General features: G+C 39.7%; 1 protein-coding gene across 5 annotated transcripts in view; it reads left to right on the forward strand.

Moving 5' to 3' along the window:
* Positions 1-16892, forward strand: part of INO80D (INO80 complex subunit D) — a 43759-nt gene that overhangs the window by 14537 nt on the left and 12330 nt on the right. For all 5 annotated transcript variants that reach the window (XM_057411790.1, XM_057411791.1, XM_057411789.1 and 2 more), the window contains 7 exons: positions 1451-2199; positions 5297-5405; positions 10648-10872; positions 12899-13008; positions 14608-14741; positions 15974-16191; positions 16490-16647. In XM_057411790.1, the coding sequence (XP_057267773.1) occupies positions 1451-2199; positions 5297-5405; positions 10648-10872; positions 12899-13008; positions 14608-14741; positions 15974-16191; positions 16490-16647 (1703 nt within the window). The remainder of the gene's footprint in view (positions 1-1450; positions 2200-5296; positions 5406-10647; positions 10873-12898; positions 13009-14607; positions 14742-15973; positions 16192-16489; positions 16648-16892) is intronic.

The raw sequence follows: 16892 nt of genomic DNA on the forward strand, positions 1-16892 counted from the left end.
TGGGTGTGGATGCTTCAAGAAGCTACTTATATGGAGATTGTTAAAGAGCATATATGAATTTGCTTTTTCGGTTTTTACCTTTTATGGACCCTTTAGAAGCAATTCATGCATTGTTTCTTTAGGGGTGGTTCAACAGGCTGGAAGTCACTAAACTGAAGTGTTAAACCTGGAGGGGGGGTGGGGGTGTTGGTTTGGGCTTTTCTGCTGTTTTTTCTCCATGAAGACCAGGAATAATTTAATTTTAATCTATTTATTCGAAAAAGCCCTTTTCTTGGATTTATATTGACTGGATTTTGAAGAATACCTTCATGGGTGTTTCCTTATCTTATCCATAGATACACTGATGTAGACATCACTCTTTCCCCATATCTTTGTTTTCATCTATAAGCTGCACGTTATAGGTGGAATCCTGCAAGGGCAGAAGTCTTGATTGCTGGTGGCATTCTACAGAGGCAGAAGGGGCCTGCCTGTGTGAAACAGGAAAAGGATCAGATAATAGTTTCTACATTTCTATTAACTGCTTGTTTTAATCAGACAAAGATTAATTGTTTACTTCTTAGTATGTTTTTTTTTAATCTGTGGCCATAAGTTGCAACTCTTTCCTTTTAATTTTCGTTACAGACTTTCAGAGGCTTGTTTTTTTTCTTTTAATAACATGACTTTCAAAGCTTTTTTTAATACATGTATTAGAAGAGTTTAAAATCCATGTTTATGGATTGTATGTATACATATTCCTGTCATTGTGTAAACATTTTCTAGCAGCAGAGAACTTCTTTTAAACTAGGTTTTTGTTTGAAGAACATTCAGCTAATTCTCTGGCTACAAAATTCGTCATGTTAAACTACTATTAAGTATTTATGCTACTTGTTCATCAGGTGCAAATAGTGACCCTTCTCAGCAGGTGTCTGTAGTGAGATTGTCCATATAAGAAACTGCTCCCTACTACAGTGGAATTAATAATAATACTAATGTGTGTACTGATGAAAATGTTAGCTACTTCCAGTGAAAGAACAGTCAAATGGAAGGAAGTAGTCTTCAGTGTACTTTTTCTTGGGAGCTTTTCAAATGATCGGATTTAATGGCTTGAGTTCTTGCTGGTTTATGTGTCAAGACAGTCCATTTGTTTTGTTCACTTTGTTTTGTGAGTATTTACCCTGTTAGAGAGTAAATATTTTGAATGGTTGTGTGTGAATTTCCTTTGAGTAATGAATGAAGACTTTTATATCTTGAGATTACAAATTGTCACTTGTAAGTTTTTGTTTTCTCTTACAGGTTGGGAACACCACAGTTGTCTGTTGTATTAGAAACAGTTGTGTACGCTTCTTATAAAACCTCTTGTGTTTCAATCTGTATTCACGAGATTGAGGGGGCTTCGCTTAGTGATGTCTGTTTTCTTCAGATTTTACTTACAGGAGTTGAGTTAGTCACTGACTGCTTTTACTTTTCAAAGGTACTGCAACAGCCACCTACAGGTACTTGGCTTTATACCGAAAAAGGAGAGGAAGAAAAAGAATGATCCCATAGAGGACGTAAAGGTCAGGCATCAGATGGATGCTATGGCCTTCAGTCTGACAGTGCCCACCCTGGCCTTGAAGATGCCCAATGGACTGGATGGGATGTCCCTCTCCCCTCCAGGGGCTAGGCTTCCTCTCCACTACCTGGAGGCAGAATTAGAAGACCCCTTTGCTTTCAATGAGGAGGATGATGACCTAAAGAAAGGGGCGACGGTGAGGAAAAAGTTGCAGAGCAAGTTGGCTCAAAACCGGCAGCGCCAGAGAGAGACAGAGATTTTAAAAGTTCGCCAAGAGCACTTTAGCCCCCTTCCTGCACCTTTGCAGCAGCAGCCTCTGCAGCAGCAGCGCTCCCATCTGCCACCTTCATCAGCTTCGTTAAAGCCGACAGGGCTACCGCAGGGCGTAGTCTGCAAGTCACCTCAACCTCCGAACACCAGCCTACCAATGCAGGGAGTGGCACCCACCACACACACTATAGCACAAGCCCGGCAGTTGTCTAACAAGAGACCTCTGCCTCTCCTGCCACCCGCTAGGGCTCCTGTCACGGACCCTCCAAGGACTGATCGGGTCCTCATGAAAGCCACAGCCTTCTCTCCGCACTCGTCCTGCATGAGCCGGCTACAGAGACTGGTGAAACTGTGCACTCGAAAACAGCAGCTGGAGACTGATCTGTTTCCACATTTAGGTGGGTAGATAATAGAGGCACTGCCACTTCTTTTTTTTTTAACTTGAAAAAGGGAAATATCTTCCTAGCTCTGTCCTGCATTTGTGTGTTGCCCTGACAAATAACCCTGACTAGGTAATATCTGGATGTTTTCTTAAGCCCTAAAGTGCTCAGGGAATGCCTGGACCCATCCAGCATGGTTTACAGCATTTTGCTTGTTTCTTAATGTTCTGTTAACCATTTGGGAAATCAGTCAGAAGTGTAGAAAACACTGCTTGTATGATACAGGCATTGTATAGAAGGTTCGCAACTCCAGTAATAAAGGTGATGCCAGCTGTACCTACACAAGTGAGCAAAGTCAGAGTGATAGCTGTGTGACAAGTGCACATTACAAAATGAGCGAAATTAAAAGTTTGGAGATTTAGTCCATCATTCTCTGCAGATCCAAATTTCCAGTGGCCTGGGAGAATTGAAGCACAAGAGAATTTTTCTTGATGGGGCCTATTGGTGTATGGAATACGGATGAGCAAAAGCAAAAGACTACTGCAGGAGGGCAGCACCGTTACAGAAGATAATTGGAGAGGTGGAGTCTTGTCCGCATTCCAGAGCAGGAATAATTTCCTTCTTATTATCTAGGAATCATTACAATCACTTGCTTCTTGAGAAGATGTAAGTTAATATAGCCAACTTGCTGCTAGGGCAGTAGTACTCTCTAAAGCATTAAAAAGGTAGCTGATCTCATGGCTTATTTGTCTGATTATGAATGCAGACCTAGGTAGACCTAGGCAAACTTGTTTTCTCCCTCACCTTCCAAAGTCACCTTACTTTTCTGGTTAGATTGAGCTTTTCTAACAAGTAAAATACTGACGCTGGTTAAGAGAAATGGGAATCGGTGGGTGATACTAGAGAAGGAATGCCTTTTATGATGGGCCTTTCTTTAAAAGAAAAAAAAAAGACTTCAAATAAATCTGGACATTTTTCATACAGCATCTTATTTAATTGAAAGCATCTGTAATTTTTGCTATTTCAATTAACCTTTTTTAATTTGCTATTAAGATCTGACCTTTGGCACTCATGGGATAGCTTGGCTATTTGTTCAGAAGATAATTAGCGTCCCATAGCATGTCTCCAAAGGAGGTTGTTCTTCAGAAAACCTCTTTGATGGTCCTATATATAATGCAGGTCTTTTGAGGAATGGCAACTCCAGAGGCGCTTCTGAGTGTCACAGACCCCAAAAGCTTAGAAAGTGACCCATGTTTTGAGAGACTGTAGAAACATCACTTTCTGTGTTTAAAGTTTCACATTCTCAAGTGGTGAAGTGAATACACTTTCCTGAAAAAGAGGCATAGTACAAGAACTGATTAGACCTACGAACATGTGCATCTGCATAACTGTATGTGTACGCAATTAGAACATTTTCTATTTGGCAAAGTAACAGAATTCACGTATTAATTATGTGAGAGTGGAAAAAACCATTTCTTATTTATTCATAATATGCCTTTATATTAAGGACTGCTTATGCTGGTTCAGAGAATTTCAGGATTTCTTTTTTATAACAGAGTAGCACTGGAGATGACTACACAATATTTAAAAAGATGCAGCTAGTTTTAGGTGTACCTACATCATAGCCAAGTAATTGAATATTAATGTAACTGCAGTCTTCAGTGTGAGTATAGCTGAATCTGGATTAGATTTTATTCCTTCATTTCTGCAGTGCCCATTAGAAGCAATTCAGAGCAATCTCTGGTTTTATTTTTAAACTTTAGGTAAATAATTTGTTACATGGTAACAATTGTGGACATCTTTATCCAGTTACCGAGTTATTTTATTCATTAATGGAAGGGGTGGGAGTTAACAAGTTGAAGGTAAATTCTGGCATTTTATTAAATGTCTTAATAGATTTGAGTTTATTTCAAACGAATATCTTGAAAATAGGAATGAAGAATAGAATTTTCAGGATGCTGAAGTTCTGAAAAATATGGTTTCTGATATTGATGGTTTATGTTAAAGTGTTGCTTCTCAATGATGAAGGTGCTCTTGATGGTGGGTGGTATTCTAAGTATGTGTGTCTAACTCTGAAAGCAGGTGACCAAGTACTGATGCATTTACCAAAAAGCATCTGACTTCAGAATCATCTCAGATAGAGTTGTTTAGTTTATTTTAGCAAAAATAAAGTGCTCCTTAACTCTGCCCCAGCTACTGCTCCATTTTCAGGGAGCACACAAGAAAGTGAAAACGTAATAACGCTGGCTTGTAAATGCAGTTATGGGATTTTATCCCACGTGCTGCAAGGAATTGGCAAGGATTCCCCTGGATGTGGAGAGATAGTAGGAAAAACTGCAAAAGGTGAAGCTCCAGATAAACTGTTCCACCTGAAAACTTGCTGGACTCTGCTTCTGGCTGTCCTGTTCAATTGTGTTTAGCTTGACTGAGGCTGCTGGTTCATACAATAAGTTGATCCTACTGCATCATCATTAAGCAAAAGCATGCTGCTTAGCAAAAGTGCAAGAGCATTTGCATCTCTCCCTTAAGCTCTCTTTTCATGCTAATGTATGCATTTGGCAGGCATTTACAGAGGCTGAGCAGAGGAACATTCTGTGTAGCTGTGTGTCTATCTCTGTCCATGCTGTTCTGTTTTGCAGTTTTCCTATTCTCCCTCTATTCTGGCACAGAGGAGGGGTCAGAATATGAGCAGAAATGAAAGTGACCTATTTAGATCATACAGTATTAAAAATTACCAGGCACTCATTTCCTCATGGCAGGGAGTTCTCTGTTACCTCTTCTCTAAAGATCTCGTGTGCTTGGTATGAAAGCTGGAATATTTTTCTGTATTTGAGAAAGCTGGTCATCTTTCTTCCACTGCTTGTGGATGAAGAAGCCAATAAGGATTTTTAAAGGCAAACTCAAATTTGACAAAAATCAGTGCATGCTGTTTGCGCACTGTAATGGAGCTGTTACTGTAACTTTTCCTATATAATTGAGGATATTATATGACTTTCTCAAACATAATTATGCTTGTGACTATACACACATTCATCTTCTGTACTATAGTTTGCTCAGAGACTTGTATGAGGTAGATACACTTCTCATCCAGCTTTCATGTTTTCAATTCCCTTAGGGCTGGATTGGTCTGAAGACAGTGGAGAAGAGTTGGAAGATTCAGAGCAAACCTCCCCTTACCAGGTTGCATGGTCTATCCGAGAAACTCTCGGCTATGATAGACATGGGTGAGTATAATTCTTTAGTATTCATGTTGGCACTGGTGGAATAAATCATGTAAATGTGAGCTTCAAGTGGAGTTAGTAGAATTTAAGCACTTGTTCAAGTGCTTTGCTGAAACAAAGGATTGTTTGAACTCATTTGTTTGTAAGAACTATGAAACAGCTTGTCACCTTCTGTCCCAGTTTCCACCTGACTTAGACACCTTTGTGCAGTCTGCTATCAGAAGGATGCATCGGGAAATAATTCAAGCTTATTTGCCTAAATTTAATTGAGTTTGGTTGGATTTATTCATTAACTTGCATGCCTTGCTTAGTAGAGATAATTCCTGAATTAGAACCAAATGAAAGTAGTTGACATTGGTTTCTTGTCTTTTCTACTGTCTGTGAATGGCTTTATTAGTAAACTTGCTACATTTTACTCATTAATCTTTACAGTAATTGTGCAGGATGATGTTTCAATGTGGTTTTTTTTAAAAGGGTAAGGCACTTTTCATAATTAAGTGTTGAATAAACCTCTGTCAAATAGTTGGGAGCATGGGAGAAAATGTTGTGATTGAAGGGATAAGCAGAGCTGGTGCAGAAAGACTTACAGTGTTCTCCGTATGCTGCTACATCATAAATCTGAACTTACAGCAGAATATGATAATATATGTCTATTAATGTAAACATTTTAAAGTGCAAAGTTAAAGCAAAGCATCCCAAGCATAGTATTTTAACAGAACTGAAGCATGTTGATAACAAAATGAAATTTGGGTCTCAAAATTTGTGCTTTTTATAACATGATTCTCTTTCACTAAAACTGGACTTTTTGAGACTACAACTCTCTCTAATTTTTAAATATCACAGAGTAATGATGTTAAAGAAATGTTATTTTGCTGTTACATGAAAATTCTGAAATTTACCAGCACTTCTCACCATCTCTAAAGTCTGCCCACAAGGTGAACAGCTTAGCTCTATCTGCCATGAGGACAGACACCAGGATGCTGCATACAGAGAGCCTTCAGTGAAATCAAAGCTGTGTAGACTTAACAGGAAAAACCCCTTCTTTGTAAGAAAGTTATAAATGACCATTGTTTTTTAGGGCATCAGCAGTCAGAAAGAGAGACTGAGCTTTCACAAACACTAATTTTAACTTAAAAGACAACTTTTAACTGTTTTGGGAAAACATGAACAGACTTTCAGACTTTTAAATCATACATAATTTTCAGAGCAGACATATCTGTTAAATAACTTCACTTGAACTCATCTCTCTTTGACATTTGATCTGCTTTTCCCATAGATCCTTTTTTTTTTTTTGTAAACTTATAAAGGTCATCTCTGTGTGTTCTGTCTTCTATTTGTCTTAACATCCTTCAGATTCTTCCTATTCTTTTCACATACTGAGAGAAAAGAATAGCTTGTCTGGATGTTTTCTATTCCATTATAGCATTTTTTGCACGTCAGTTAAACACTGTCTTAACTAACCATGATGGATAATTTTTTGTATGGTGCTAGCTGGTTTTGTACTTCCCATTAGCCTGCCCAGTGTTAGCTCTGTAACTACTTTCCTAATTTTGTTTATAGATAAATATTGATGCATTCACTTGATGTCAGACTTCTTAAACTTTAATTCCTATTCTGCAAGCTTCTGTAGTGGCATCTATTACCTGTAATGTTTCACCTTAACACTTCTGCAGTGGTCTGGCTGCTGCTAAAAACGAATTATCTCAGGCTATTTCTTAGGTGATCCGAGTTGTCAAGACTCTGTCTTGCTAATCTGGAGTGGTGTCTCCTAACTTAGTAAGCCAATGACTTGTTATGAGTCTGAATTTTACCAGGAAACCAATGGAGATTGTTTCCCAAGACCTTTAGATTCTGAAATCACATACCTGAATTTTACTATGAAAGCTACTTTTTCCTCTGTTCACTTGTGTTTGAGCTCATGGTCCCTGTGCAAGAGGGGTAATTCTCCACCAGCTAACTCCATTCTTTTTCCGTTTGACTTCGTGGAACACAGTGGGAGTGATGCTTCTCAGAACAGATCAGTAAAAGAAAGCCAAGAATCAATTTCTTTGTTACTGGACAGCTTGTTCTCAGCATTTCTGGTTGTGTGATTATGAGGGTAATGTAACTTCCTGTTGAACTTTTTTGTGATACTCTAGCTGCTCTTAAGCTATCAGAAATTCACCGGATTGATTTAAAATTCAGGTCTTAACAGTAATACATTTTTGAGTTCACCTGTGTTCTGGCCTTTAAATCTGTAAAACTCATGTTGTTCCAGTCATTTGTGTAAACACAGGGCAAATGTTTGCTTTTATTATTCTGTCCTTTAATTTTGAAAAATTGGGGTTCCTGTGTGTCACAGGGTTCCAGGATGCAGTGCTTCGAGGCAGGCATGTTTGAATTCACATAGTAGTGCAGGAGTTGGCGCTGGACACAGTGCAGACAGGAATTCCCTACAGGAGCAGTGATTTGGAGGGAAAGCAGGGGCTGTTCCCAGCCATAGATTAGTGAAGCTTCCCCCCAGATGATTCAGTTACTAGATCTTGCAGCTTAGAAAGTGCTGGAAAACAGATGACTTTAAAACAAAGTAGTTTTTCACTTCTTATGCTGAAATACAGATAAAGTGAACATTTCAAGTAGCGAGTTTGAAAACGGAGTGTGAAGGTTGGAGGCCTGCCTCATACCAGCTCACTCAAAGGAGGAAATACCACTACCGTATTGTGGAAGTTGGATTTAGTAGCTCCCTGTAACTAGGAGAACTAAAAAGAAGGGAAGGTTCTTCAAATCCCTCCTTACAGAGGGTTTTGAAGCATAGTTGTTGAGGTGTCTCAGACTAGAGAGTGTATTCTCCTGGTTCCCTGGTGGTGCCTGGCTGCTCCCAGCTACCCTTTTGCTCTTCCTTTCTGCTGCTTCATGCTGCCTTCGTTTTCTTCATGAACACACAGCGATAATTCCCCTGATGTTTACATATGACAGTCTTAAAGGGGAGGGTTGGGAAGGAGCATTTTGGATTATCAAATGGTTTGTGTGCACTTTCATAGGAAGGAAATGCCACACATTAAGTTGAACTTTGAAGTTTTGTATGCAGCTTAAGAGAATAAACTGAACAGAAGTTGGTAAACTTGTTTATGAAGAAACAATAAAAGTACCTTTCAGTTTCAGTACTTGCCTAATGAAGAAAAAAAAAGGCAGTGTTATTGTGATATTTTTAGGTTTCTTTAAACATATGTTTCGTTTAATGTTGCTGACCTGGAAACAGAGTTCTGAATAGACTTTTAGAAACTGCCTCAAAATAAGCCTTTGCCCATTGCAGGCATGATGTCTTTCTATGTCTTGTATGTGTGTCTTCATCTACTTCCTTAAAAATGATCTGGTAAACTGCAGTTCAAAATACTGTAACATAAGATGACTTTTCTCTGTCTATTTCAATAAGAGAGAAGTAAAAAGTCTCAAATATACGGACACTTGCATTAATAAACCATCTTTTCACCAGAAAGAAACACTGAGGAGTATTCCTGTCTTTTTAAAAACCTAATTTGTAACCATATTTAAAATTAAATCAGTATATATGCAACTTCATTTAAAAATCTTGGCCCAGAATCTGAGACCTTAAACCTACCTATACCTAATTGATCCCATCCATATATATTAAATAGCACACAATTAGATTTTTCTAAACAAGTTGTTTTTCCCAGTGGCCATTCTTGCTATCCCAGATCTTTCCATTGACAATGTTTAAGTTGTATTTGTTGCTAGGCACGTAACTGGAGAGGTTAATTACTTGTAATTTATGCTTCTAGAAAATTACCTGTATTCTGTTTTAACAAGCAAAATATGTAGTATGGTTGACTTTAGATAACATTATATAAAAATGTGTTTGTGTCAAGGCAGTGTTTACTCCTGTGGAGTAAATGTGGACAGCCTTAGTGGAGATGGATGCAGTCTCTTATATTTGGCCTGCATGTAAATAGAGTAAGAGTTTCCAGAAAGAAAAGTAGGTCTTAGTCATACTGCCTTTCAGGGATAGCTGTGCTGCCTCCATTTCTGGATCTTGCTTTATTTAGTAAATATAATGGCTGGTATCTTGCATCTCTTCTATCATCGGCTAGTTGGGGTCTACTTTGCTCTGCACAGGTTTGGATGTAAGCACATTCAGTGTCAGTGGCCAAGCGCTGCAGTCTGAACCCTGGGAGCTTTTAATTTCCTTCATTTGTTTGGATTTGGTTCTTTCCCCCTGCCATTCCTTTGTTTCACAGGTAGGGAAGTTAGCAGGAAGTTTCTCTGATCTGTAAGGAAAAACTGAACAAACTCTGCTTTGCTTAGATTCACTGCATGTACTTTGTTGCTCCATGAGCAAAAATTAATAATTCTACAAACTAGAGTTCTTGTTGTGGAGGGCTTCTGGGTAGCTTCGTAGGCCTTGTTGTTTTAAAAAGTCCCAGTGATGGTTTTATTGTTACATGATTTTTACTTCATTTAACTGAATGTGTTGTCATGGTTTGATGGTCTTGCTGACATGTATCTGGACATATGGAAAGCCAAGATAAATGGGAAAAGGCTTTCTTAAGCAGACAAAGAATTGGATTAGTGCTTCATCTGATCACTGCTTAGCATTGGTCTGATTTTTTTTCCCCTCAGTGCCTTTGAAGTTAAACGTGCATTTCTTCTCCATGGCTGTATTGTAACTCAACTGTAACTCTGCAGCAAGGGGAAAGCAGTATCAGCTGCTAGGTGTGTTAAGTGTGTATATTTGTTAAGAAAGGAGTATGCTACCTGCAGCAGTAAGAGCAATTGGAAAAAGTCAGCAGTTTTGGTACTTGTTAATATTGGACCATCTTTTCCAGCATGACCTTTCTTCAATAAGCTTCCACTACATAGTTCCCCACCCTTGTCCTCTCCATTAATTGCACTTTGATTTAAGAGTTTGTCTCATTTGCTGAGACATTTACAGTAAATAAAGGTTAACAGTATAGATTTTTTTTTTGAACAGCAGGCTCCAGACATTTGAATGTGTCAGATTTCATGATGAATTGATGTAATCTCTAATAATGACATACTAAGAAGGGCAAGTACCTTTAGACTTCAAAAGGAATCCTGCTGTTACCGTTTCTCAAGCACCCCTGCCTGATTTCAGCCTTTGGGTGTTTGTGGGGCTAGAAGATGGATACCAACTTAACCAATCTATTAAAATGACAAATTAGTTTCCTTGGAAAAAAAAAAAATTAAAGTACTTAAAGCTTATTTGTTTTTATCTTCCCTTCCTTAGGTGCGGTGATGACAATGCAGATGACAGGAGTTCCAGGGTGACCAGACTTTGCACTTACTTTCAGCAGAAATACAAGCACCTCTGCCGCCTGGAGCGGGCAGAATCTCGTCAGAAGAAATGCCGGCACACACTCCGGAAAGCCTTGCTGCAGGCGGCCAGCAGAGAGCCGGAGCGTACTGGGCAACTGATACAAGAACTCCGAAGAGCTACGTGTGCTCGTACCAGGTTAGACCTTCCCCTGTGACTGGAGTAACCTGGGGTCTGGACAGGGTGGAGATGGACAGAATATCCAGCAGCTGAAATGCTGAACTGTGAAACTGGTAGGCATGCACAAGGCAGAAAATCCTCATAAATGCCTGCTGGTGAAGTAAAATAAACATGGCATACAGGGCTTTCCATGAAGAGAGGCATTCTTCAGCTTTGTGCTTTAAAACCTGAATTGTTTGTTCAGCAGTATCGGGGTCCAAGTCCTTAAATGTTACAGAACAAGTTAGTGACATGCTAAAATTTATTCTTGTGAATTAGTCTATGCATTTCGGCTGCCTTCAAATATGTGGTACTTTACTAAGGCTGGTTCTTTAGAAGGTGTGCAGTCTGGTTTGCCGGTCACTGCTTCAATTCAGATTTTGTTTTTCAGACAGCTTTTTCTGAAAAGTCTTTACCTCCTCTTAATTACCTTCCCAGCAAATCAAGCTTCAGTTCATGCTTTTTGTTAGACTTAACTCAATCTAACATTAAATGAAACCTGGCAACAGAATGAATATCTTCTAACAACTCGGAAGGTTACCTTCTGTGGGAATTATTTCTAGATAATGTCAACATCCCTCCAGCTCTCAGCATACTGAGAGTTGGTTGGTTTGTGTTTGTGTAGAAGCAGAGTAAGTCTGAACCCTGGCGTTGTCTGGGGTATCAGCAACATACTTTTGCTGTTGTGATTTTGCTTTACAAGATGTATGACTGTGGGGGTAGGAGAACCAAATATGAGAGGCAGGCTGGAATAGGGTACTGAGAGTATATTCTTGTTATGGGATGCTTTTGTTCCTGGACAGCAGGCTGTGGTTCCTGAAAGTTGGAGGGTTTCTTGTTGGGGAGGCGGGATGATGCTGAAGAGCTGCTCAGAGATGTAATATAGAGGTATATTGCTAGTTTACAAAGTTGTGTAAATGCCTTCAAACTTAAACTACAGCAAAACCTTGCCAGAACTGACAAGCTTTTGCTGTTTGGTTTGGGTTTTTGAGGTTTTTCCATTATTTTTGCCTTCTGTTACGCAAAAAAGATGATGTTTTGGTAGACTGACAAAGTCAGGTATGCCAGTCATCACTGCTCTGGTTAATTTGAGTAATCACAGTCGTTTCAGTTATGAAATTTTTCACAGGAGTAATATTGCTAAGTAAAACTTTGCTCAGTCAAAGTGCAGTTGATGACAGAGATGGCTCAAGGAAAACAGTCAGGCTGCAGACAGCTTTTTGTCAACCTAGAAAACAACGTGTACAGAGGTGAAAGTCAGCCCTGGAATCGCCAGCTTTGTCTACATGAAGGTGACAAATGGCTCGAAAGCAGGCCAACACCAAGCAAGCTGTGTAACGCTTACAGTACTCATCCACACTGCTGTCTGGTCGCCTGCTTGCAGCTCAGGCTCAAAGCATTGAGGCTGTGCTGAGGGAGCACTCAGCTCTGGGCACCTGCTGGTGGATTGGGCTGTAGCACGTTGTTGAAGGAGAGCTTTTACCCATGTTGAGCACAGTCAGACTCTACCACTCCAGAGATCAGTCTAAGTTTGTTTGAGCACATGCTTGCATGTAAGCTCTGGGGATGCTCGGCATGTTTTGATTTATGAACAAGCTTGGAAGTGCACTTGACAGCCTATCTAGGCATACTCAGTTACATGGTATTCTAGAGGTTGACCTCATTTTAAGGGTCACCTGTGTTGACACTCACCTTCTGCTGTCCTTGGCTCTGTTGCAGGGTGTTGTACTATTTACATGGTAGTAGCACACAGCACCTTTCATTACAATTAAGGCCCTGTGAAATAAGCAATAATCCTGTTACTGCAGTCACGCCTTTGCCTGTCATTGACATCTGTCCCTGTGTAGAATCTGGTAATAGTGTGCACCCATCTGAATCATGACACACACACGTGTGTTACAATTTTTCATCCTACTGTGCCACATTCAGTGCAATAGTTTTGCTAACTAACCACCTGAGCCTGGGGTTTTGTCTCTAAACTCTTCCTTGTTTCTTTTCTTTCCAGCACAAGCCAAGTGAGGCAGAGAGATGCAGAACCAACAACCTGTAGTGGGACTTCGAAGGGAGAACAGTGCACTAACAAGGCCCTTCCATTTACCAGGCATTGTTTTCAACGTATCCTCTTAACACAGTGTGGGATTTGGATTCAGGCGTGGGTGCTGCTTTGTTGTAGGGTTTTTTGTTTGTTATGTTTTGCATTGCCAAATAGTTTTCACAAAGAAATACTTGTTTCTTAGTGTCTCACCATCACTCTTAGAATCATAGAATCATAGAACAGTTAGGGTTGGAAAGAACCTTAAGATCATCAAGTTCCAACCCCCCTGCCATTTTTCTCCATTATTTGGGTCTGTAGATGGTGGAGATAAGTAGTTTGCCAGTGGCACCTCTTATGGTCACATCATTTTACCTTTGTAAGCTTTTTTTGGTGGCTGCACATTAGATGTGAGGCTTGATTCTGAAGGCTATAAGTAGGCAGACTTCTGACCTGGAATACTTAAGAATTTTGCAGACTGTCTTTTTTGGTTTTAGCTGAAGAATTGTGCTTTTGTTGGAGTGGCTTCTTTTGTTGGAGCTTGTAAGTGACTAGTGGTGTCCCAGTAGCTATCAGACTGCAGCACCTTTACAGCCTTTTTGGTTTGCAGATGCCTTGCTTTTCTTAGTTAATTTTTGCAGTCTCCTTAGAAGTAGTCTGCAGAGAGCTCAAAATCTCTCTATGAGAGAGCACCATGGTGTACAGCTGTGCTTGGGATTTGCCTCATGATCCTGCTTTTTTTGTTTTGGCTTGGGGTTTTTTGTTCTTGTTTATGGTCTTGCTTGTTGGTGTGCATAAAGCAGAGAAGTCAGGACTAGTGATTTTACCCATATTTTTTCCCTTCTGCACTTCCTTCTCAATGGAAAGTGTTTCTCGTAAAATGAACAGGCTCTTGGTTCTGAACCATCAGTACAAGTCTGATGGCTGAACTGTTCTGAAGGTTTTTAATTTTCTTTGTCCTTTCTTTTGCATTTTAACATTTTATGAACATACAGAGTGATGTTGAGGTGTGAGAGCTGTTCAAGATGGAAGGAATGCTTCTAATGTTGTTTGAAAAAACACAATGAAATATCTGTTTGATTTGCTGTAAGTCTGGAAACATTTTCACTCCTGCAAGGGATTTTTCTGAAGGAAATCTCAGCAAGCTTACATTTGGATTTACTTGACCTTTCTGTCTGATTGCACATCTTTTTTTCAGAGGAGCAGGAAGGATCTTGAAACTTCTTTGTCTGTGCTCTAAAGATAAATGCCAAAAATGTACCTTAAAAGATTGAATTAAGAAATACTCTTTCTTTAATGTTTCAGTATGGATTGTCATTAGTCTGTAAGGAAATAGTCCTGTTGACTACACTGTTCCAACTGTTTCTATTGATGTATTGATTAAAACTCCAGGAAAAGGCTTCTTTTTGCTAAGAACTCATTAGTGAAATGACTGCTTCTGTAAAACTATCTCAATATATAATAAAATCATTAGAGATCCTGCATTTATGCAGTTTTTCACTTTAAAAGTTGGGTTTGAGCTTTACCTAGCTTTGAACTTGCATAACAAAGTTAAGGTACTCATTAAAAATAGCATCTATGGACAGGTAGAGTTGAAGGCTCTGATCTTCATCAGATTGATAAATCAAAGGGCATTCCTCCATCACTGCCTTCTGTGTTATTCCTGATTCAGAAATGTACAGATATCTTATTGAACCGTTCTCAGCAGCTCTTCTCAAGTTGCACAGCCAAGTTTGCGGATGGTCAGCAGTGCTCTGTGCCAGTTTTTGACATTACACATCAGACACCTCTGTGCGAAGAACATGCCAAAAAAATGGTAAGTACAAAGCCAAAAGTGTAATTTATATATTTGTATATTGGGATGATCAGGAGTTTTAACCCCAGTCTTTCTATGAACTCTTGCTCGACAACTAGGAAGTTTATCAACTTAAGAGCTTGTTTCCTTTTATTTCTCTTAAGAGGGTACAACATGCCAAACATTCCCATTTAGTATAAAGTATGTTGTGCAAGTCTTTTACATACTTTTGAGGATATAGTAAAATGTGCATGAGAATATCCTTCACTGGAAGAAATCTGATTCATCTCTTGAATCGAGAAATAGAAAATCATTGTGAGAGATCCTGTGGTTATTTTATTTGGGCTTACTCCTGACCATTGGATCTGAATATAGTATGAGTGTGGTGTGGGTAAGAACACTGCTTCTCAAGCAGTCTCAGTACATGGGGCCCAAAATATTTTCTAGAGGACGTGTAGATAGCAGTTACAGGCATACAGATAATGGGTTTGCTGCTTTATTTACCTGTTGGTGACTATTAGAATTTATCTTTAACATCCCTTAGGGATCTGTGGATCCCAGAGGGAAAGCAGTGGCCTACTACAAGTTGAGAGAATATGGAAATTAAGATGATGTTCTCTGCTCTCCTTTTATGCCTCCCATCTTCCAGAAAAAGCTTTTAGAATAATTCACAAACCCACTTCTGTGTAGCCCCTCGTTCAAGGCATTAGGCATAAAACTCCTGAAGACTGATGATGGTTGATTTATTTTTTTCAGTGGTCAGTGATTGCTGTTCAAAACCAATGAAGCCTTAGTTGTTCACCCACATCCTTGCCCTAGTCACACAGCATTAATTCTGTTTCTTCAGTGCTGTCCTACTCTTTTATGGCAGTGGGCAGCTGAGGATGTTGGCTTCAGCTGCTGCACCCTTTTCCCATTATCTCTACTTCACAACAGTGTTCTGTCTTCAGTACTTACAGGAATGCTGCCAAAGGTTACAGTTTTGCAATTATTTTAGTTAGGGTTTGCTATGATTATATTTAAAGCAACACTGCATGATCTCCTATTTAGCATACCTCATAATATAATCTATGATTTTTGCCATTGGGATCGATGAGAAAGGAAACGGCTTAATTTTTGTAACCGTGCCTGGGTGTAAGCTAGCAGTCTTTCTTGGATTACACATGAATGTCTGTGGAATGACTGGGGGAAAAAGAAGGGAAAGTACTGCATGATCCGGATATGCTCCCACTGTTACTGTCTTATTCCCAAAGGACAATTTCTTGAGAGGGGACAGCTCCCGTAAAGTTCAGCACCAGCAGCAGAGGAAACCCAGGAAAAAAACGAAGCCACCTGCACTTACCAAAAAACACAAGAAGAAGAGAAGGCGAGGCCCACGCCGGCCCCAGAAACCCATTCCTCCTGCAGTGCCCCAAGGGAACCTCACCATGCCTGCCAGTATCTCACTGCCAGTAGAGATGCCCCACATACGGTCAGTGGTAGCCCTGCCCCAGTTTCCCATTGCTACCTTTAATGTTGTCAGTGTTTTAGACTTGAGTAATTATTTGGTTTGTTGGATAAAATGTCTTGCTCCTGATGCTGCATTTTACCTATCTAATCAATAGGCTAACAAGCTTCCTAAAGAAACCTTCTAAAAACATTTCTTTTCCTAGAAAAAGAGGAAAACAAAAGGTGTGAGGAAGCACCCATTATAGATGGATATGCATTTGTAGTAGTTCTTTGGAGGAATCAGAATTGAACACTGGGGACTAATGGTACTTTCTGTCTAGGAGCCCCTCAACGCCAGAGCTGAGTGCCGATGAGCTGCCTGATGACATCGCCAATGAAATCACAGACATTCCACATGACTTGGAATTGAATCAGGAGGACTTCTCTGATGTCCTGCCACGGCTGCCCGATGACTTGCAAGATTTTGATTTCTTTGAGGGTACTGTTTTATTTTGTTTTATGCTAACGTGAACACAGTCAGTGAACTGAAAAAGGGAGTGTGTCTAACGCGCATTTTGAGGGGCTGCTTGCTTTCCTACAGAGGTAATAAATTCTAGACAAGGAAGTGTGCATTTGCTTTATTGTTTGTGAGCTCTGAAGGGAAGCCAGCATTAAGAAGGCTGGTGTGTGTAGTTCTTGCTTGCTCTTAGAACTACTGCTCTGAAAATCCTAATTGGTTTAGGA

This window comes from Pezoporus wallicus, unplaced genomic scaffold (assembly GCF_028554395.1).
Source record: "Pezoporus wallicus isolate ANWC-B61680 ecotype Strahan unplaced genomic scaffold, APGP_CSIRO_Pwel_v1 contig_6732, whole genome shotgun sequence".
Classification (NCBI taxonomy): Eukaryota; Metazoa; Chordata; class Aves; order Psittaciformes; family Psittacidae; genus Pezoporus; species Pezoporus wallicus.